Genomic DNA, 21,745 nt, shown 5'->3' on the forward strand with positions numbered 1-21,745 from the left:
TTAAACAAGGCCTAAATAATTTAATATCATGAACAGATTAGTCTAGAAACACAACAGGTAAACATGATCCACCCTTGTTTCAGATGGGCTGAATCCGTGGATTATTGGAGCTGAGCATCTTGAACTAGCACAACTTACGATCATGGGCTCATTGCCAATTGCCAGTTTGATGTATTGCTGCATCGCTAGTAGATAGTCATGACTGATGCAGCATTCAACTATATCGAGCAACGCTTGACGGATGTCATCAGGAAGAATCTGAACAAATAAATCAATCATTAATTAACAAAGTTGAACTGGTGAGAATGCTGTGCAAATGCCATGCGACGTTCAAGAAAAACGTCTCCATACTCGTACGCGCAGCAAGATCCGTAGCGTTGTACCTCCAAATGACAAGTACGAAATCACCGTGTGGGAGTGAGTTGAGACTACGGGTTCGTCGTAGTCGTCATGGCAGCGCCAGGTTTAGATTCATTTTCTTGTATATATATGTTCATGGTTGAGATAATTGTTTGATCGTTATATCCGGAGGAGGGCCTCTCTCTGGCAGCATCGCAGTCTTCCAAAGAAGTCAGATCTGGCAATGGGAAGAGGAATTGCAGATCAAATTGCTCATTCCATGTGGAAGCTGTGGTCTGTAAGAAATGAAGTTAGTGCTGCCGACAATGTGAAACAGCCTGCTCAAACCAGTTCCTTGATACGAACTTACGAAAGCAGACAAGCAGTTAGCTGAATTTCTCCATGCCTACCAGAAGAATAGTGATGGCGTGCAGAAATGATCCTGTGAAGGAATGGTGCAGGGCACCAGCACCTGACCATCTGAAAATTAACACTGATGGTGCCTTGTGACCAGCGAATGAGCAAGAGAGGAGATGCTGGGACGGCGCAAGAAACAGCGTACTGGAAGAAACTGCGGGGTAGCGAGATGCCCCGGAAAGATCACACACTTCCTCGGAGACTAATGGTGAAGGATCGTGGAACACCAGCTTGAATCGCCTGAGATTTGCGGCCTGTCTGGCAGGAATTGATCCGAGCAGCCACTGAATTGGGGATGCAACATGTCCTAGCTGAAACAGACCCCGTGGGGGCGAAGACAGCGCTCTCTGTTCGTTTCTCAGCTGCTTCTTTCGTCCCCATGAGTGTCGCGTCGACTCGTGTGCTTTACCGGCGCTTGGCTGTAAACGTCAAAACAAGCTCAGCCCTGACTGCTCTTTGGGAAATTCGAAGTGCGCTTCGGGCAATAGGAAACGCGGGCCTTTGTAACTGTAATCGGCCCGGTCGAATCCGATGGCGGCCCAAAACAACAGGCTCGGAACTGGGCCTGCCCAACCTCTAGCCGTCTGGCGGCGCATCTCCGGTCCGGCGGGAATGTGCGTGCCATCGAGCCGTAGCACGGAGTAGTGGGAAAACGAACTCGTTCCCACAGGCAGCAGCTTTGGTCAGCTGTGAGTAGTGGGAACACGCCGAGGCCTGCCAATGAGGTAAGGTTTTTAGGTGCAGTAGCACGAGAGGAGGATTTGGTCAAATCCACCCACAGACATCAGCAAACAAAACAAAAAAAAAAAGTTCCATCTGCATCGGCTTTTGGGCTTGACGAAGCACGTGCACAGCGACGAAAGATCCGATGCTGCAGTACATGTTCTGCAGCTCCGCCCGGGAAGAACGAGGGTTGCTTCCACCAAGCAACCAAAGCGCTCGCTCGCTGCACTCGTACCGTACCGGAGAACCGTCAAACTACTCTCCCGAGTATTTATGTGTCATGTATTTATGTGTACGAACCGGACCGATTTACCCCTTCAACGTTCCAGCTCATCGGCATTCAGCGTCCACCCACACACCCTTATCCATGACGAGAGGAGATGACCCATCCGTTTTGACCGGAGTCCAGGACAGGCGGTCGTGGATTAGCGAGCGCTTTGCCACTTACCACGAGGTCGCTGCTAGGCTGCAGCTGGTGGTCGGTCGATGGGCCGGCCGTTCGGGGGCCGTTCACACACCCGTCCGTACGTCACCCCACGCGCTTCAGCTAGCTGGGCACCTAGCGGGCGACGGCTGGCCGGCCGGACGCGGGGAAGAAGCGAAGAGGTCGCCGGCTGATGGCCCCGCGGCGGAGGATGACGCGCGCGCGCGCGTCATCCCCGATCCCCCGCCCGCCCGCCCGTGGCGCGTCGCCGGCAGGTTCCTTGCTGGGTGCTCCTGTGGCGAACTGGCGATTGATTGGTAGATTTCCTACCTGCACTGTCGCTTTCACGGCGGCGGCTCTCGCGTCCTCGCGTGCATGTGCAGGCAGATATTGCTGCAGTGCAGGACTGCAGAGGGAGCGGATCCATCGGGGATACGGACACGCGGCGTCGCTATCGGTGGTCTACCGGTAGGGTAACTGTTGACAAGCGTCTTAGACTTAGGCCTTGTTTAGATGCTTCCAAATTCCAAATTTTTAGGGTCTGTTTAGTTCCACCAAAACGAAAAAACGCAAAACGCAAAATTTCACTGTAGCAAAGGAATCTTGCTAATTTGAAGTACTAAATGAAGTCTATTTGCAAAACTTTTTGCATGGATGGGTTGTAAATCGCGAGACGAATCTAATGAGCCTACTTAATCCATGTTTTGCAACAGTGATGCTACAGTAACCATCCGCTAATTATTGCTTAATTATGGATTAATTAGCATCATTAGATTCGTCTCGTGATTTACAACCCATCCATGCAAAAAGTTTTGCAAATAGACTTCATTTAGTACTTCAAATTAGCAAGATTCCTTTGCTACAGTGAAATTTTGCGTTTTTGCATTTTGCGTTTTGGTGGAAGTAAACAGGCCCTTACACTCTCTCTCCATCACATCAATTTTGGGACACATGCATGGAGCAGTAAATGTATGTAAAAAAAATAATTGCACAGTTTAATTGTACATCACGAGACGAATCTTTTAAGACTAGTTAGTCTATAATTAGATAAAATTTGTCAAATACAAACGAAAGTGTTACAGTATCAAAAAGTTCCAAAAGTTATAAAAACTTGCAATCTAAACGGGGCCTTACTGCAAATTGCTCCAGTTAGCAAGGCGCCGGCTGCTGTGCTAGCTGAAAGTAACAGATCGGTCGCATTTCCATTTTTTTTTCCAAATTGGATCTTCGCCGGCTGCCATCCACCCTCTCTCTGTGTTTCCAATTCTGTGTCACCAAATTGGCAGATAAAGGTGTCAAAAATCATGTTGCTAAGAAAAAAAATTAAATGGGAGGTACACGCAACATGGTCCTAGAAATATTTAAATAAAATTTGTGCCCACGCCAATGGTCCCAGCAAATTTGGGAAAATATGGTGTAGAGTACAGAGGCCTGCCCACACCATGATGGCATCGGAGAAAAAAACGTGCTGCGGAAGAGGGCGGCGCGCGCGACGGATAAGCAGAGTGACGATGGCCAATGACATGATACCCACACGAGTGCAGGCGCCATGATCCACCCCGACCTCCGGCGATATCTTTCGGGATCTGAAATCTGATGGGATCGAGCGACATGGTGGCTGGCTGCCGGCGGGAGGAATCCTCTAGTCATCTAGTAGTAGTCATCTTCCTACTGGTGGTCTGATGGCCCGCGCCGCGCGCACGAGACGAGTGCCCGCGGCGCCGTCCCACGATGCCATCCAGACAGTACACACATGGCACACCCCGCGTGCTGCCGTGGAGAGCTATGGTCGAGGGGATCTTCTGAGCTTCGTGCCGTGCAAAAAAAAAAGGTTGCTCCTTATTTACTCTTACTGCAAGCAGTAAGCGTTAAGCAAACAACCAAGCACCGGCTAACCGATCGGAAAAGGTCGCCGGGCTGACGGCTCTCGCTGTTGAGGATGAGATGCGCGCGAGCGTCATCGCCCGTGCCGCGTCGCCGATGGCCAACAGGCTAGGCTACCCCGGTGCTGATGATGCCAGTGTCGCTGTCGAGTGTGCACGTCGACTGATGAATACTAACAATATGATCTGGTACCCACATCAGTCGTCACTTCTCGCGGGCACGACGAACTGAATAATGAATGCGCGTTACAAGATATTGTTGGTTGCAGACTGCCGATGGATCGGAGCCTGTTAGTTTCTGATGTCACCACGAACTGGGTAGCTTGTGCGACTTGCGTGGTATCTGGATTGACTGGAGATCAGCAATGCACTGCAGGGGCCTAATGCTACAGCAACTGATGAAAGTAATGTTTCAGTCGTATTGGGAAGTTTTTGATCCACTTCCACCCCCATTTCTCACTAACAAAACAAAACAATTCTCACTAACAAAAAATTAATAGTCGTTTTACCTCCTTTTCTTTCTTGGCATTAGGACACTAAAAGATGTTTAATAGGATTTACCTTGCTTATTATTTTCCTTGCAACATGCCATTAATCCGTACAAAATGAACATTATATTAAGATCTTTAAGAAATAGGAACCAAAAGCATTCAACTTTTAAATATTAATAACCATGCGAATGATTTTGATGAACTGTTGGCCGAACCCTATGAAGTTTGGTTATATTATTTAATTAACGGTAATGCTAGCATTAGGAGGTCCGACGCGCAGAAAAAATCGGATGCTCCGACCCATGTTACATGAAATATGATGTTAATGTTGCGGTGGGAATTTTCCATCCTCGAATCGGATATCAAAATCATTTGTATACATATTTCTTTTGATGTTGTAAGCGTTGATTTCTGATGTTGCAGCTGTTATTTATCAATGTTGCGACGGACTGTTCGATAAAAAAATTCTAATCGAACGTTTGGGCGCTGCAGCGCCGTTTAATTTATCGTAATATATTGTGTCAATACACTTCAAAGGGAAGAAGAAAGGTTACTAGTTACGTGCCCTTTTGGTACACATAGAGGGGTAGGCACAGCGTAGCCTCGAAAAATAATAACACCGATAAAAAAAATCGCAAATACAGACGCGCCACAATAGCATTGTGTATGTGTTTGGGGTGGGGGGGACGTGCACCAAGAGGGGTGTGTGGACAAGCAGCAGGCCTGGATGATGGCAATCGTATCCCATGCTCATTTCGGGGGCCATACCGATCCGTCGTCCATCGGCATGGCCCTGGCCCCTGGCCACAAAAGCAGGCCAGGTCGAATGGCGCAACGCGATCGTGGATGGCACGCAGCGGCGGGGCTCGTGCTGCGCGCGCGCGCGCAGGCGGCGATGATCCATCTCGTTCTCATCATCTTCCTGCCGCCGTCCCACGATGACATGCGAGCGCACGTACGTGCGCACGCTGCTCGGCTGCTGTGATTGCCGGAGCGAATCTTCCCAACTTTTTTTTTGTTTTGGTGTCAGATGATCGAGATGCTGTATGGGGGGCGTGGGAAGTTTCCTAGTTCAACTGCTGCTGCCTGTCTGACAGATTGTATGGGTACTTTCAGGTTCAGCCATTCAGGGTACCAATTTTTTTGGGTTTTCCAAGGGATGTGTCTGCAGGCACATGTTTCCCGTGGCCCTTGGGTACCAAACCAACCACCAGGGTGGCCACCACGTAAGCCGACACAATGCAAGTTGATTCGGATTTCATATAATTGAGCAGCGGGAGCGTGTTTCAGCTATCGCGTTCATTGGGCACATCCATGCCCCAGGCACGGTGATGCTTCGTTCTATATTCTAATAAGAAATAGACATCCATATTCTAGTTAGAGATGACTCAAACTTGGATAAGAAAGGGAGGGTTGTTGCCTCTCAACTCATAATTGATTCCATTAGCAGCAGCGGCTATATGAACGGAATGTACTCATGAATCAAATAGAAAATATCTGTATGATTACACTATTTTCTATTTGCTATCATTGTGCTCCAACCAAACACTTTGCGAGCTTTTATAATGAACAAAAAAAAAATCAACTATAGGTGTTCGACTGAATTACACCTTGGTTCCATCAGCTGCGGTTTGGCATGCTGATCTATAGCTAAGATTCTTTGATGGAGTTAGGAAAAAGGACACCGAATATAAGATTCCAAACACCCGTTGTAGCTGTCTAGAGAACAAAATGCACTAGGCACCCATTTTGAACCGCTACATGCTACCCCGGTCCCACATGTCAGCCTCACCATACTCTTTTTCTTATGATTTAATGGGCCTGGCTAAGATGGCGTGGAGAAATGGCGAAGCCGGCAATAGGGTCCGGGGTGGCATACAACGGTTGGAGGCAAAAATAAAAATAAAAATTGGCGGCATATGCGATGTTAATTAACCATGATATTATTAGGTCCCATAAATAGTTGCTGTAAATGTTGGCAAGGTTGGGAAATGCAGTCTCATGTATGAAATCCCAATCCATCTACTACGTGAGCTCTTTTCGCTTGGCGAAGAAGCTAGGCTAAAAGCAGGCCTGAATAATCTTCTTTGTGCAGATTGATCCTTTTGTTCTTAACCGAAGAACATGTCTGCAGCAAGTCCTAAATCTAGCTAGGTCGCTTAGCTTCTCATGCACTCGTTCATCCCCTCCAACACATAGAACATTATCACTTGATTTTATTACGAACCACCAGCATAGCCACTGGTGCGAGTGCGACCGCGACAACACTAGCAAAAAGCCATGCGCTGATCACTTTCATGGCTGGCAAAAATGTTCACTCCTGCATACTAGTGGTACAAAAGATCTATTTGATAAAGAAGCGAGGAAGCAAAATGTTTCTTCTTTTTCTTTCTGGGCGATCGACCACTTGAGCTCATCCGAGTTCAGCGCCTCTCTCGTTCGCACTCGCCGGGGACGCGTGGTCGAATAGGCATCAGCGCCCCAGCCCGGATGCGGACGTCAGTGGGTGGCCTCCTCATCGTCTGGTCCGGCAGCGAGCCAATTTTTCGTGGGCCCTGCGGGGGAGGGGAGGAAGTGCGCGTGGGTGGGGCGGCCCACTCCCCAGCTGTTCCTCCTCGGAGAACGCGGGGCTACGTGGCGCCGGGCCCCGTGGCTGTCCATGGCCCTTCTAGAAGCCGATTTCTTGCCATGTTCAGACTTCAGGTCGAGGGGGCAAGCTCCGATTTCCCTCTTTCTTTCTCCGGGTACGGTCAGGAGATGAGGTCTTACTTGGTCATTTGGCTGTCAATTGATGGGTCCAAGACCAAACGCAATTAGTCGTATCTAAAGTTACTGTTCCAATCAAGCGCATTGGTACTGTAGTTTTTCTGATCAGCTCTCAAGCTTTGAGTTGGCTCCATGCATTTTAGGACGTAGAGTTCCAACATATTTTGTTTTACAGTGTAAATGTATTCTCAGTGTCAATTCCTTGTCTTGACAGAAGCTTAGGAATGCCCAAACATTGTATACTATTTTCGAGCCCATTCATCAAAATTTTAGGAATTTCAAAAGGAATCAAACGGTATGGGGAAGGAGCTCGTCCCATCATCCAAACAAATAGATTCCTCAAATCTACATGTATTTTCCGCCTTTTGTCCCATAATGTTATGCTTGGGATATATCTTATTTCCTTTTCAAGGAGAAGATAGTATTTTAATTCCAAAAGCAACATATGAAATTCCATACATACGGCAATTATGAAAACTCGCAATTTGAAACCTTATAGATTAACTACTCCAAATTCTATAGATGAATCATTTGTGTTCCAGATGTAGTATGACACAAATGAAGTTTCTCTTTTCTTTTGGGGAATCTTGAGCTGATAACCGGTATCTTTTCACTAAAGAAAGCTGCTGTCCGCTCCTATGTTTCTCGACGAAGGAAAGAGGGGCAATGGCATCGCATTCCTCCCCGATCGAAATGGACACCACCCAGGCAGAGCTATCGGGCCCATCACCTCACTATCCTTTGTCGGCTTCCTGGTGGTGGGCCCCGCACCCACCCAGCGGGCCCCACGTCACCGTCTTATCTACCCTCGCGGCCGATCGGACGGCCCAGACGCACTCCCAGGCCCTTCGCCCGGGCCGGCGAAGCCAGCCTCCGAAAGAAAGCCCTCCGATCCGGAACGGACGGCCCGCAGAGATTCAAAGCCCATCCACGTCAGGTCAAACGCGCGACCGCGTGCCCGCTCGCCGCGCGTCACGCGTGTCGTCGCAGCGCCGCGCACCCAGCACGTGACCTCACCCGCGTCCCGCCTCCAGGTTGCATCTCGACCGTCCGTTGCGGATCGGACGGGCGGCTGGGGGTGTCCGGTCGGGACGACGGCCAGGGGCTGGATGGCGGGCCCCGGCGATGCGACGCGGGAGCGCTGACCGGCGGGGGGCAAGCGTGGCCGTGACGGCTTGAGGCGGGGCGGTAACGGCCGCCGTCGGGAGGGGGGGGGGGGGGTATATAAAGCGTGGCGCTTTGGGGCTTCCCCTCTTTCTCTCAGATATAATTATTCGCAGCACACAAAAAGAGGGGGCGCAAGCAAGAGAAGGATTAGGACACGGGAACTAGCGGAAGAGAGAGAAGAAAAGCTTAGAGAGAGAGAGAGAGAGAGAGAGAGAGAGAGAGAGAGGTGTTTCCCGTGCTGTGGTGGTGGAGTTGGATCGGCCTGTGCGGATCGGAGGTGAGAGCTCTCGTCCTCGTACCTGGTTGGATTCTGTGCCTGCTGCTGCGCTGCTGATTTTTACTCTTTGCTGATTTTTCATTTTGGGGGTTTTGGGGGGCGGTTATGATCGGTTTGAGAGGGTGGAGATGGGGATTTTTTGCGCTGTTTGGGGATGAGTCGAGAGCATTCGAGTAGCGGATGGGCTCATTCGGCGGTTGGGTTTGATTTGGCTAGCTCAAGGCCACCGATTGCTTGGGGATTTATGCTGGTTTTAGTCAATTTCATCGGTCCATCAGGATCAGGGGCCGCTCCTTGGGAGCATTTCGCCTCTGGCTTCGTGAGAGCGCTTCCGCTTCGGGATTGATGGCTTGATCTTGCTCCGATGTGCCGTAGAGCCGACTGCCGTTGCATTTTGCTGTTAATTTTGCACTTGTTAGTAGGTGGATTGGCGGTAATTATGCTTCACCTAAGGCTTTAGTTGGTATACTAACTGTGGTGGATTCATTTGTTACTATATTTAGCTTGTCCCGTATGGAAATCGAATCTAATTTATGGAGTTAATGACGAACACAGTAGCTTGCTGCAGTTGTAACAAGTAGTGGACACTGTATAAAAGATGTTTTCCTCTGTAGGTGCTGAAACTTAGTATCCATTTATTTTTTTGATGTCCTCATGCTTTTGAAAATGATATCCCACACCTGATTAGTCAATCTGACTTACCCTTCTTCACGGCAATCCATGGGATAATTGGTTTGCTGAGTAAAGTACCCCATGGAAAGAAGAAGAAGAAATCGAGGTTCTTCTTGGAGAAGGGGGTCTTTTAACTTATGATTTTAGCATGGTCAAGCAACGTCCAGGATCCTAGAAGTTTCAGACCTTTTGGAGTAGAGGCTGTGCAATTTGGCTTCTTGTTTTAAGTGACGAAGTTGACGTTGATTCAACTCGGTTGATTGGTCAAACTTCTTGTTGGGAGTTCTTTCTTGGGAATTCAGAGGGGAGCAATGGACTGTCGGTCAAACAACAGAGTCGGTCAATGTCCTCCAACAAATAGAGAATCTTAGAGGCTGCTTAAGGTTGGTCTTGATAGTTGGCCTAGAGGACGATCAACAATCAAATAGTGTAGTCAATCCTCTTCCAACGACTAGAGAATGTCTGAGGTTGATTTGCTTAGTTATTATAGCTGTCCATGGGTGTGCTAAAGGGGGTGTAAGATATTTTGTGATGTTTGGTCTCCAAACTCCCTTGTTAGGCCACATTTTCTTGATAGGTTGATACTGATTTCCTCTGGGAGTACGGCACATTGATAGTTGAACAACATCCTTTCTCTCTTGTGTTCCTGTAGTAAAGTCTGGTTTCATGTTCTGTTGCTTGATTTTGACATTCTGAATACAGAAACTTAATGTCTAAGGATCCTTTGGTATTGAGGGTAGAACGGTGGAGCCACTGGGATTATTGGAAAACGATTGAGATATTTTGTAAACAGAGTCCTGGCTGACTGGTCCTTAGAGTGGCATGACAGATTTGGTGATATGATGAAATAGGTTTGGTATTTTTGTAACTTAGGGATTCATTAAATTGTACATAAGTAGATGCAAATTGCTATGATATTCAGTGAATGTGTTTCCATCTTGTTATAGCAGATCTACTATCATGTCTACTATATCTCTACTGTTATATTACTTTGATAACACAGTAACAACTGCAAAATGAAATGTAGGCAACTGTCTGGAACTACCAGTATGAATGAATTTGTTTACTCTTTTAGAATTCCCTTTTTCTTAGTTTGATTGATTCATCTTCTCATAACGCCTTGGTCATAATTCAATGGCAAACTTGCCATTTGTGCTCATCTCATATATTCTGATTATCATCTTGAAGATAATGCTAGTTATTAAGGTCCTTTCTTTTTGCTAAATTCCTTTCATTCGTTCAGAGCTCTAGACCCAAATAATGCTTGTAACATTTTCTGGCATGCAAAACCATATATACCTGTGATTTTCTTGTTGGGTTAGATGTATCCTCATGAATGATCTCATATAGATATTTTGAAGATGTTAAGTAGCATGTGCTTTTATTAAGCCATGCTGCAGGTTTACAAAGTTTATTTCTGTTACCTTCGTCATTTCTTCATTTTTTTTTCTGATTGATCTTTTCTTAGTTGCACTGCTAAATCAAACTGTTCTCTTCTGGTTGCTTGCTCCATCTTCCTTCAAATAAGTTTTTCATTGTTTCCTATCTTGTGCTATGTGCAGGTCATGAACAGTTAATGCCCATTCATTTATTATGGACTTGCACCAGTTGTTAAAGTACAGATTAACTGGAGCTAACGTCTTCTACGAATTTCCTACAGAAAACAACTTACCAAACACTCCCTGGCCAGGTAGTCCACTGAAGTCTGAGTTCAGCAACTCCCCGTACACTCCTCTTTCAGCCCAGCTTGAGTGTGACAATTTGTCTGCTATTAGCAACACTCCAGATAATCAGAGCTCCACAGAAACCATTTCAGCACAACCAATATCACCGCTGGAAGTTGACAGTTCATACAGACAGGCAGGCATCCTTCGAGAAAACACCCAAGTGAGACCTGATCCATTGTACGCAACATCAAGGCATAATATGCAACACGCTTTGCGGGAAATAGAGACTGTTCTGATGGCACCTGATGCTGATGATGCAGCCAATAACACCAAGCATGAGTTTGAGGAACACAAACCTACTCAGCTGATGAGGCAGCGGTCAAGGACATGGAGTCATGAATCAAGACAGCCATCACCAGGAGTTGTCCGCACACAATTTGGATCTGGATACCCCACGGCAAGCTATGAATTCCGCCCAGAAAAGCGGCAAAGGGAGTTAAGGGAGGATCCGCAGAACATGGTGAAGCAGCTACTAACCAAATGTGCTGAAGCATTAAGTGAGGAGAGGATAGATGAGTTCCTTAAGCTTGTTCAGCAAGCTCGTGGAGTTGTATCAATTACTGGGGAGCCAATCCAGCGGTTAGGTGCTTACCTTCTTGAGGGTTTGGTTGCTAGACATGGAAACTCGGGTACGAACATATATCGTGCTTTGAAGTGCCGTGAGCCGGAGAGTAATGAACTTTTGTCCTACATGAAGATTTTATACAATATCTGCCCGTACTTCAAGTTTGGCTATATGGCTGCTAATGGGGCAATTGCAGAAGCATTGAGAAATGAGGACAAAATCCATATAATTGATTTCCAGATTGCTCAAGGGACACAATGGATAACACTAATCCAAGCGCTAGCTGCAAGGCCTGGGGGTCCACCACATGTGCGGATCACTGGAATAGATGATCCAGTGTCAGAGTACGCGCGTGGTGAAGGTCTGGACCTTGTAGGGAAGATGTTGAAGAGCATGTCCGAAGAATTCAGGATACCATTGGAGTTTACCCCTCTACCTGGTGTCTATGCCACCCACGTCACAAAAGAAATTCTAGACATCAGGCCAGGCGAAGCACTCGCTGTCAACTTCACTCTGCAGCTACACCACACACCAGATGAGAGCGTGGACGTCAACAACCCACGGGACGGGCTACTCCGGATGGTGAAAGGGCTGTCCCCGAAGGTGACCACGCTGGTGGAGCAGGAGTCGCACACCAACACGACACCATTCCTGATGAGGTTCAGCGAGACTATGGACTACTACTCGGCCATGTTCGAGTCAATCGACGCGAACCTGCCCCGGGACAGGAAGGAGCGGATAAACGTGGAGCAGCACTGCCTTGCCAAGGACATTGTGAACATCATCGCCTGTGAGGGGAAGGACCGGGTGGAGCGGCATGAGCTCCTGGGCAAGTGGAAGTCGAGGCTGACCATGGCTGGGTTCAAGCCGTACCCGCTAAGCTCATACGTGAACTCTGTGATCAGGAAGCTCCTCGCGTGCTACTCTGACAAGTACACCCTGGAGGAGAAGGACGGTGCTATGCTGCTCGGCTGGAAGAATAGGAAGTTGATATCAGCTTCTGCGTGGCACTGACAATAAGTTTTCAGAAGAACATAAGTAAACACCTTCTCTTACATATAAATATATATGGTGAATTCCCTGGTCTGCTTTCCCAGAAAAGATGCTCTTTGTTGTACATGTACAGGATGTTGTATCCTTAGTTTTCTCCTAAATTGTAGCCCAGGATAAACATTGACATTAGATTCTAGCTGTATGATAATTACAATTTTCTTGTGTTCGCCCCTGTCAGAGTCTTATGGTATCTTGGATTGGATGTATCTCTCCAAGCTAACTCATGTTGATCGGCAAACATGCTGAGATGCTTAACTTTTAATGTTGCCGTGTATGCAGTGTGTGTGTCTTGGTAACATGCCCCTGGGAAGGAAGATAGAGTTTCAGTCTTAGCACATAGGAGTGGTTTATTACTGCGAGATCGAATTTTGTACTGGCAAATGTAATGCTATTTTGATTTGTGAATTGTGAATGATACATCATTCACTAAGAACAGATGCAGACTTTCTGCGAAGACAATGGGCACTGATGCTGAGACAAGGTAAACGACGAAACCGGCAATGCCGACAAGGTAAACTACCGTATCTCTGGAAAAACTGAATCTGTCGTCTGAAATTCAGGGCCTCCACAGCTCCAGCACATGGGGTGCACGCGGCACGGCATCGGAGGCTCAGCGCATCCCGACACAAGCGACAACTATCCTGTCCTTCCAAACTCCAGAGTTCGAGCTAGAATGAAACGTTTCCTGTGCACAGCACACTAGCACAGACACGTAAGATAGGCTGGTAAAAACCATTGGACGGCGGCCAAAGGTCACTGCAGCACTGCTCAATCATGTCGCATGGACCCTTGCGCCATCCGGAAAATGGAAAAGGTGATCAACAAAAGTTGGGCACGACGTTTCTTTTTTTTCCAGAAAAGTATTAAGAATCAACGAAAGGGATTAGATGATAAAAGGAGTTCCGTGATAAAAAGATTGGATTCGTGGTTGCTTGTCCAAGACATTTGAGCTTTAGCATCACAATAGCGTGGTCAACGCCCGGCGTAATACGGCATCTCAAAGTTTTAGAACCTATCAAGTTTCTTTGGGCACACAGAAACTTTACTTTACCAAATTTTATGATGAAAACTTTCATAAAATTTTACTGGGACCGTGGAAAAAATTCTCGTATCGTAAGAAGCGCCTGAAACTTCTACGTGTCCTGTCGAGCCATCCAAGAGCCTGTCTCGCTCTCAAGCCCAACAACACATTGACCCGGGCCAAACCCAATCTGCTGAACCTGCTGCTGCTACGGCCCAATAACCAGGCCTACACGGGCCGATCTGCCCGGACCCCAGAGGCAATCAGGCCCATATAGTGCTGAAGTCTCTCCCGTCAGCGACGACATCCAACCCCACTGTGTCCAACGCTATCCGATTCGGCCAATCCACCGCTTCGCCGGAGCTCGGCCGAGAGGGAAGGGCTGGGCCATGGCGGGAGGCTTCGCTCTCCGCCTCGTGCCGCGCCTCGCCGCGGCGCCGCCGGGGAGAGGGAAGGGCGGTGGAGGAGGAGCCGGCCGCGGTGCAGGCAGCAGAGCGCTGTAAGTGGGGAAAGGTTTCTTCTTATAGCTGTGTCTGTGTGTGCTGGTTGCCCTCGCCTTGCTCCACGAATCCGATGGTCTAGTGTTTTGACGAATTACATTTCGTGGGAGCTCGATTCACTCCAGATTCGTTTGGTTCGATGTGCCTGTCCAGTTCAAGGCACACAAGGGGTTCAGGATATTGATTTAGCATACGAGGTAGCCGAAGACGGTTTTGGTGACTCGGTGCGGTTTGTCTTGTATCCGTGTCATTAGAAGATTTTTCGTTGTGAATTCTAAGTGTTTTGGGAGATACGTGATGTGAACAGATCCTCGAGCCAGTAATTGGTTGTCATGTTTAGGATGCATACTTGAGTTTAAGTCACATATGAATCAGCTACACACACATAGTATTATCTCATTTGTTGCTAGCTCTATGTTCCGGGATTCTTCGAGATGACCATACATGCTTCCTAAATTTTCTTGTTGCTGACTATAAGAAATTAAAAGACTTGAAATGTGAGGAATTCTGCTAGAAAAAATAAGTGTTCGTCATTACTGACAGTTTTAGGAATTCTGCTAGAAAAAAGAAGTCTTCGTCATTGCTGACAGTTTTAGATTTTGTGGCCTGGCTGATGGGCTCTGTTGGTTTCGTCCATCAAAGTGATTTTGTACAAAAACAAAATAAAACAAGACAATAGCTTTAAGAAATGCTAGCACATGCAATAGAATTAGTTGGTTTAGGTCTCCCTTTCTGCTCTTAATGGGACTTGGTACCTTCATGCATGATCTTCATTTTTTCAGTTTGTAGCAACTGCCTTTGAGATTATGATGTTCACTCTGACCTGTTCTTCTTCAGTTAGCAAATTGATTTACATTTACTGTGGTCATAGGGTGACAAAGAAACCAAACAAGGAGCACCATTTGTGGATCAGGAAGGAGACAGCTGGGTCAGGGAAGAAGGCTCTTCGTCTTATTGATACTGTAAGATATAAGACCTCTTTATCACCCTTCAGTTATCCTCACCTAACATTTGAAATATGCTGAACAAATCACTACTTCTGTTATCATATTTCTGTTTTGCTATGTTCTGATTGGCAAGAATTCGTTACACTGACCTTAATCTGTCATGTTTAAGAAACTGATGTGTTCTCAAATCAGTCTGTGGAAACATATCTTTTAGGTTTCCAAGTTACCAAATGAAAAGGAAGCTATTTATGGCGCATTAGACAAATGGAGTGCTTTTGAGCCTGAATTCCCTAATATAGCAGCAGCAAAAGCTCTAGGGATGTTGAAAAGGCGAAGAAAATGGCTAAGAATCATTCAGGTATGGTTGTTATTGACAAAAGCTATTAGTTACTATTGTGCAAAGAGTATATCTATTTCTCATTTAATTATGTTTCACTGCTTTCAATAGAAAGTTAGATTTCTCACTCTCCTGTCAATTTTCATTGCTTTTGACAGGTAACCAAGTGGTTGATGAGCAAAGGCCAGGTGCTGACATGGACAACATATGATACACTTCTGCTGGCACTTTTTATGGATGGAAGGGTAGATGAGGCTGAATCTATTTGGAATACTATTATACAGACTCATACGCGCTCAGTGCCCAAGAGGTTGTTCTCTCGGATGATCTTGATGTATGACATTCGCCATCATCCAGATAAAGTTTTGGAGGTACATCTTAATCAATTTTACCTTCATATAGGATCTAGCTTTCTTCTATTCCAACTGTATTTGTTGACTGGTACATGAATAATTCTATGACTACAATATACTTTTTATTGAGTTGAGACTATAATTATGAGTTGATCAATAATTAAGTGCTGAAAAGTAGGCAAATCATGTGTAGTTCAGTGTTCTTAATAATGTTAACCAGCATTCTTGGCTAGCAATCTAGTACTGGTTATACAGCCTAATAGACAGATTATGCTGCCTGGCTGACAGTATGGGAACAGGATGGGGGCCCATTCCTGGTTAGGTATTTGGTCCAGCAGACCTGTTTTCATTGCACTGGTCTAGCTGGTTGGTCAGAGTTGAAACTTAAAGCTTTTTTGTTCAAAAAAAATATGCTTGAAAATCTTACTCTGTTCTTGTTTCCATTTTCAGGTATATGCTGACATGGAGGAATTAGGGGTGCGTCCAGATGAGGATACATCTAGGCGGATTGGAAGAGCATTTGTGGCTTTTGGCCAAGAAGAAAAAGAAAAATATGTCCTTGATAAATACTTGAAAAGGTGGAAGTACATCCATTTCAATGGTGAGCGTGTTAGGGTGCGGAGGGATGGGCCACTGGCGTAGCAACCGTTATCTGAAATGCTTGAAGCCATCTATATCACCTCGGTTGGGAAGGTGTCACTATTGTCGCTTTGACGGCCACACAGAGATATGGGCATTCCTCCTATATGAGATGGAACAGCGCCGAGAGGTTGATCCGTATTTCTCTAGTCTGTGGGAAAAGATGAAGAGCGGCTGGGTGGAAACTACTAACATGATACTGATTTGTTAGGTATTTGTATATGCATCCACTAGTTGTGATGGCTTTAACTTGTATGTGTAGTTGGGGAGTTCATTGGGATAATTTGTCTTTGTATGAACCAAGTCTCCACGAACTGGAAGTCAAGGGGGTCCTTACCGTGCTACCTTGTGAAGAAGAATATCTGATGAAAGGCCTCATATACTTCAGATTGCACGCGCAGGGCCTATATGTTTCTTTTGATGGTACACCGTAAAAGTTGCTCTTTTTTAAGATGAGGGAAGTTTCATTAAATATAAAGTTTTAGCTTTTGTAATAAGATGGTGCATAAGAAAAGGAAAGAAAGAAGAAACAGATTTAGTAAGCGCTAAGCAACATCGAAAGATGTTAAGATGCTTAGAGGTGGGGGGGGGGGGGGGGGGGGGGGGTTGACAAGATGACTGGAGGGGAGATGAATACCGGGAGAGGGGGGTCAAGATGTCTAGAGGGGTGAATAGGCTATTATGGGTGAATAGGCTATTATGAATACCGGGAGAGGGGGTTAAGATGTTGTTTAGAGCGGGGTGAATAGGCTATTCTGCAACTTTAAAATACTTTTCAAACAGATTTGTAATTTTAAAACACTTTTCAAACCTAAATGTCCGGATACTCCAGGTTTGAGGTTCGAAGTTTCTGGATATTATATCCGAAATATTTGGGTACGAAAGTTCAGAGACAAACAATAAAAATAGGTGTAGAAAATATAGATCGAGTAAATTTGTAAGTACCAGGGTTCCTTCTAAGTATTTCTCACAAGCTGGTTCAAGATAGAAGCTTGTAAATGTAAATAAGTAGATCAAGATATAGATTTGTTTTCCGAAATTCACTCCTAGAGGAGCTACGTCTCCGTTGAGAAAGAGTTTAAGACACGGTGCTCAAGAACTCCTATGCTCCTCACTAATACTCAATCCCAAGGTCACTTACCATGAGTTCCTCCAAGAGGAAAGATGATTATAAACTTCCCGTGATGCTCACAACTTCAGCTGAGCATTCGCGAGCACGCCTAGCCGTCTAGAAGCTCAAAGCTTCAAGAGTAACAAACTTGAATCCACCAGTTTGATGAAGATTAAGTGCTCAAAAGGATGAAATAATAGCTCACTAGCACGAATTTCTTCTCTTGCAACGCTCTCGTTTGAATCCCTCAAGGAAATTTCTTAAGAAAGGAAGAGAGGGAGTGAGAGAGCTCTTGAAAGTCTTGTGAGGCTGTTCAGCTTGAAAAATGGGCAAGAGAGTGCTGGCTGAAGGGGTACGAGGGGTATTTGTACTCTCACTCATACAAACTAGCCGTTGGCGAAAGTATACCCGGATACTCCGGGTATATGTCCGGATACTCTGGACACTGCTCCCGGATATTCTGGACAGAGATCCGGAGATTCCGGTTTTGGCAGAGACACTCTCAAAATATCATTTTGAAGTAGTTTTGTGGCTCACAAGTATTTGTATGGGTTCTCTTGAGCACTAATTCTAAGTCAAAACCTGCAGATCAAAGTTCCTCTTGACAGTACGGGGTTCCTATACTAAAAACAAAATAAAAATCTACTCTTCGAGTAAATTTCAACCACCGCTTTTTCATTTACCTTTGAGGGGTCGTAGTTCATCGTATGTTTTGCTTATTCAACTTTAGCGCCTGCACACATACTAGAAAACGAGATTAAACATGCATATATTTTATCATCTAAACACAGGTGGGACTTAGATATCTTTCAAGGATCTCAGGCTCGATATACCTACGCTTCAACTAGGGAGAACTGGTTTGACGTGGTTCCTCCTATTCTCTTGTACTTGGAATTGCTACATTGGCAATAATTCCATCCGTTGCTAAATCGGTAATCATCCAAATTTGGCAACATGTTTTGCTTTTGCCCGCGCGAGTAAAGCAGGGAACACGTGGCTGACCCGCCCGGGGATCTCCGTCCGCCTGCCCGCCATACCGTCTGCCAGCCGATCGCCCGATCCCCTGCCTCTATTTATCTTCCCGCCCCCCGCATGGCTGCACGCTCTCTCGGCAGCTGCGAACGCCTTCGACGCCGATCGCCGGAGAGAGAGAGAGAGATGGCCGGCGCGGCGGGCGACGACGCCAGGATGGACGCCGTCCAGAAGCGGCTCATGTTCGAGGACGAGTGAGCGCCTTTCCTAGCAACTCTACTTCAGTGAAGTTAGAACGTGAACTTAGGTCCTGTTTATTTCCTTGCTAATCTAGTGCTAGATTAGCAAGATTATATAATCTAGCTTATAATAATAATCTATGACATGGATTATATAATATAGATTATAATCTAAGATGTTTGTTGACCACTGAGAATTATTTAAACTAGATTATATAATCTATGGGTAAACAAACAGGACCTTAGTTCGCAATTCATATTTCATAATACTTTGGAGAAGATTAAGCAACTCTACTTCACTTGCCTTTTTGGGCTGAAATTCATGTCGGGCCTTCATCATATTGGCCCTGCAGGCCTTACCTAACCAATATCTAATGCTGCTATCCGAATCCAATATCCGATCCAACTATTCAGATTATACAATATCCAATGGATACTGCTTCAAAAAAAAATCAATGGATACTGCTTCAAAAAAACAATTGATCTGATATTAAAAAAAAAACTGAAGAGGTCCAATGGATGCCCCTTTTGTTTAGTTGATTGAAAAGTGGATGAGTAACATCTTCCTATGTATCATCTAAGTTTTAGATTTCAAAATTTGATCTACAATGTTTGTATGGTGACACTCGAGTCATTGCCTGAATTCATGTTTCCACCACGCTGCTTGGTTATTTCACAGGTGCATTCTGGTGGATGAGCAGGACAATGTTGTTGGCCATGAATCGAAGTACAAATGTGAGTTGTATCCCCTCTGACTGCATATCTAGTTAAATTCTGCGCCCTGCTTGATGTCCTTCAAATTGGCTGCTTCCAATTGTACTGTACCTGACTACTAGTTATTTGTATGGCATGCTAGGCCATCTGATGGAAAAGAATCTGCTCCATAGGGCTTTCAGTGTGTTCCTTTTCAACTCAAAACATGAGCTCCTACTCCAGGTTTGAATCACCTTTTTTTATCCTGCACTTGTGTGATATATTTTTTTTTCAATTTTGCTGTGCTATTTCCAACCTGACAAATGTTTAAATTTCCAGTAATAATTTTGGTTTTATGTAACAGAAGCTCATGAAGTTCCATTAAGTGCTTTTGGTGCTGTGACTATCCTATTGCTCTTCTATTTGTTTATGTCTCTACTCCTTTTTTGCAGCAAAGGTCCGCAACGAAGGTTACATTTCCTTTACTTTGGAGCAACTCCTGCTGCAGCCATCCTCTGTACCGTGACTCCGAGCTTATCCAGGAGAACGACCTTGGTATGCTACGGAGAGAAGCTTGTAAACTGAAACTGTTTGCACCCGTTTCTCGTTCTCCTTCAGTAACAAAGTAGCTACCTTCTGTTCTCCAGGTGTGAGAAACGCAGCACAGAGGAAGCTCCTGGATGAGCTGGGCATCCCAGCTGAAGATGCCCCGGTCGACCAGTTCACCCCTGTCGGTCGGATGCTCTACATGGCCCCATCTGACGGGAAATGGAGCGAGCATGAGCGTAAGTCCTTGTCACACCCTCCTGTTTTACTTGCATTCAGATATTCTTTCTGAATGCAAACTCAACGCTAACGCCGGTTCCTTTCGTCCCATCCTCAGTTACCCACATTCTGTTCATCGTCCGGGACGTGAAGCTGCGGCCGAACCCGGACGAGGTTGCCGGCGTCAGGTACGTGAGCCGCGAGCAGCTGGAGGAGCTGATCCGGAAGGCGGACGCCGGCGAGGACGACGGCGTGAAGCTCTCCCCCTGGTTCAGGTTGATCGTGGACAACCTCCTCATGGGCTGGTGGGACCATCTCGAGAAGGGCACCCTCAGTGAGGCCGCGGACATGGAGACCATCCACAATCTGAAGGAGTGAAGGGCCGCCGGCCGCCGGCCGCCGGCCGCCGCGCCGTGGCTCCGGTAGTCCGACGACCTTGTCGTCGCCGTGCCGCGTGTTTGCTTTAATGCTCTTACTGCGGAATGCTTGCCTTGCTGCCTGTGGTATACTACGTCGTCTAAATAAACAGCAATAAGACGAATTCCTCGTCGCTACATACCATGATCAGATCAATACGACGAAGAGCGTTCTTCCCTGACCCAGCTGTCCCCTTCCTGATCCACAAATGGTGCTTCTCGTCTGTGTTTTTTTTTTTTTTGAAGCGGCGTGTTTGTTATTTTTGTTTGAGCGACATCGTCAGACGCCAGTTGCCCAGACAGCCCAGTTGTGCGCCTGACACTCAGTCTGCTCGCGTCTTGGTGTGAGCCCTGTCCGGCCGCGTTGCGTCGCACAGCACCGTGTCCCCCGTCCTGGTGCCGGGCGCCCTGGCCTCTGCCAGATTCCCAGACGGGCAGGCTCGTCGTCATCCCACGCCCCGGCAGGGGGACCTGGACCGTACCCCGCCGGGCGACGGCGGCAGGCGGTCGCTCGCGCCGATGTTGCTTTCGCCGTGATCGATCGCTCCAGACGCTTCCTTCAGTGCCCTCGCGGAGCACGAGGGCCACGCCCCACGGCGAGCGACAACGACGACCCGCGCGCCGTCCGCGTCCCCGGCGCCATCAGTTTCCACTCAGACGCCCTGACGGCGACGCGCTCCCCTCGCGCCGCGAAAATCATCGGGGGAGCGTTGGTGGGTGGCTGTTGGGGGTTGGGCCCTGCTGCTGGCCGCGGCCGGCCTCCCATCCCGTCCGTCGTACGCACGCCCGCGTCGATAGCGACGACCGCGACGGAGACGGCGTACGTCCATCCCAAGCCCAACCCCCTCGCGTCACCTCGTGCAGCCGCATCACCAAGGATGCACTCCGGGCCCGGGATCTCGCTCGCACGACGGCGTCCGTTTCTGCTCCCTCAGAGTCAGAGTCTCCTCGCGCGCCATGCGTTTGCGTTCCTCCGCCCGTAAGCTGCTCTCATGACGCTTCTTCGCCTTTGCCCTTAGAAAACGCTCCTGGATCTTGGACGGTAGCAGCTTCGTGCCAGCCTGCCAGGCGAGGCTCAGATCGGATCGACATGGACTGCTGCTCCGGAACTTTTCCCGGATCATATTAAATTAAACCACCACTCGAATGGATCTCCATGTCTGATGATCATCCAGGTCCACCATGAGACGCTCTGACTGCCCGGCCAAAGAACACGAATGGATTGCAACCATTTCAATTTTTTTTAAA

General features: G+C 47.1%; 3 protein-coding genes across 5 annotated transcripts; all 3 read left to right on the forward strand.

Annotated features, from left to right (window-relative positions):
- The first annotated feature begins 8,309 nt into the window (after nucleotides 1-8,309).
- On the forward strand, nucleotides 8,310-12,766 carry LOC112880155 (chitin-inducible gibberellin-responsive protein 1). Of its 3 annotated transcripts, XM_025944650.1 has the most exons (3): nucleotides 8,310-8,487; nucleotides 10,722-10,731; nucleotides 10,820-12,766. In XM_025944650.1, exons 2-3 carry the CDS (start codon nucleotides 10,725-10,727, stop codon nucleotides 12,463-12,465), a joined length of 1,653 nt encoding a protein of 550 aa, XP_025800435.1. In that variant the 5' UTR covers nucleotides 8,310-8,487; nucleotides 10,722-10,724; the 3' UTR covers nucleotides 12,466-12,766. The 3 variants fall into 3 exon arrangements, with proteins under 3 accessions (XP_025800435.1, XP_025800433.1, XP_025800436.1); XM_025944648.1 differs by having other exon boundaries at nucleotides 10,722-12,766; XM_025944651.1 differs by lacking the exon at nucleotides 10,722-10,731.
- Nucleotides 12,767-13,837: 1,071 nt separating this feature from the next.
- On the forward strand, nucleotides 13,838-16,688 carry LOC112879285 (pentatricopeptide repeat-containing protein At4g18975, chloroplastic). The gene is made up of 5 exons (XM_025943497.1): nucleotides 13,838-14,024; nucleotides 14,897-14,987; nucleotides 15,187-15,330; nucleotides 15,468-15,680; nucleotides 16,113-16,688. Exons 1-5 carry the CDS (start codon nucleotides 13,915-13,917, stop codon nucleotides 16,302-16,304), a joined length of 750 nt encoding a protein of 249 aa, XP_025799282.1. The 5' UTR covers nucleotides 13,838-13,914; the 3' UTR covers nucleotides 16,305-16,688.
- A 1,844-nt stretch (nucleotides 16,689-18,532) lies between these two features.
- LOC112881653 (isopentenyl-diphosphate Delta-isomerase I-like) lies at nucleotides 18,533-20,672 on the forward strand. Its single transcript, XM_025946443.1, has 6 exons — nucleotides 18,533-18,638; nucleotides 19,303-19,358; nucleotides 19,480-19,559; nucleotides 19,769-19,871; nucleotides 19,964-20,101; nucleotides 20,200-20,672. The coding sequence occupies exons 1-6, from the start codon at nucleotides 18,571-18,573 to the stop codon at nucleotides 20,457-20,459; spliced, it is 705 nt and encodes a 234-aa protein (XP_025802228.1). The 5' UTR covers nucleotides 18,533-18,570; the 3' UTR covers nucleotides 20,460-20,672.
- Nucleotides 20,673-21,745: the final 1,073 nt, after the last annotated feature.

Source organism: Panicum hallii, chromosome 2, assembly GCF_002211085.1.
Source record: "Panicum hallii strain FIL2 chromosome 2, PHallii_v3.1, whole genome shotgun sequence".
NCBI classification, from domain to species: Eukaryota; Viridiplantae; Streptophyta; class Magnoliopsida; order Poales; family Poaceae; genus Panicum; species Panicum hallii.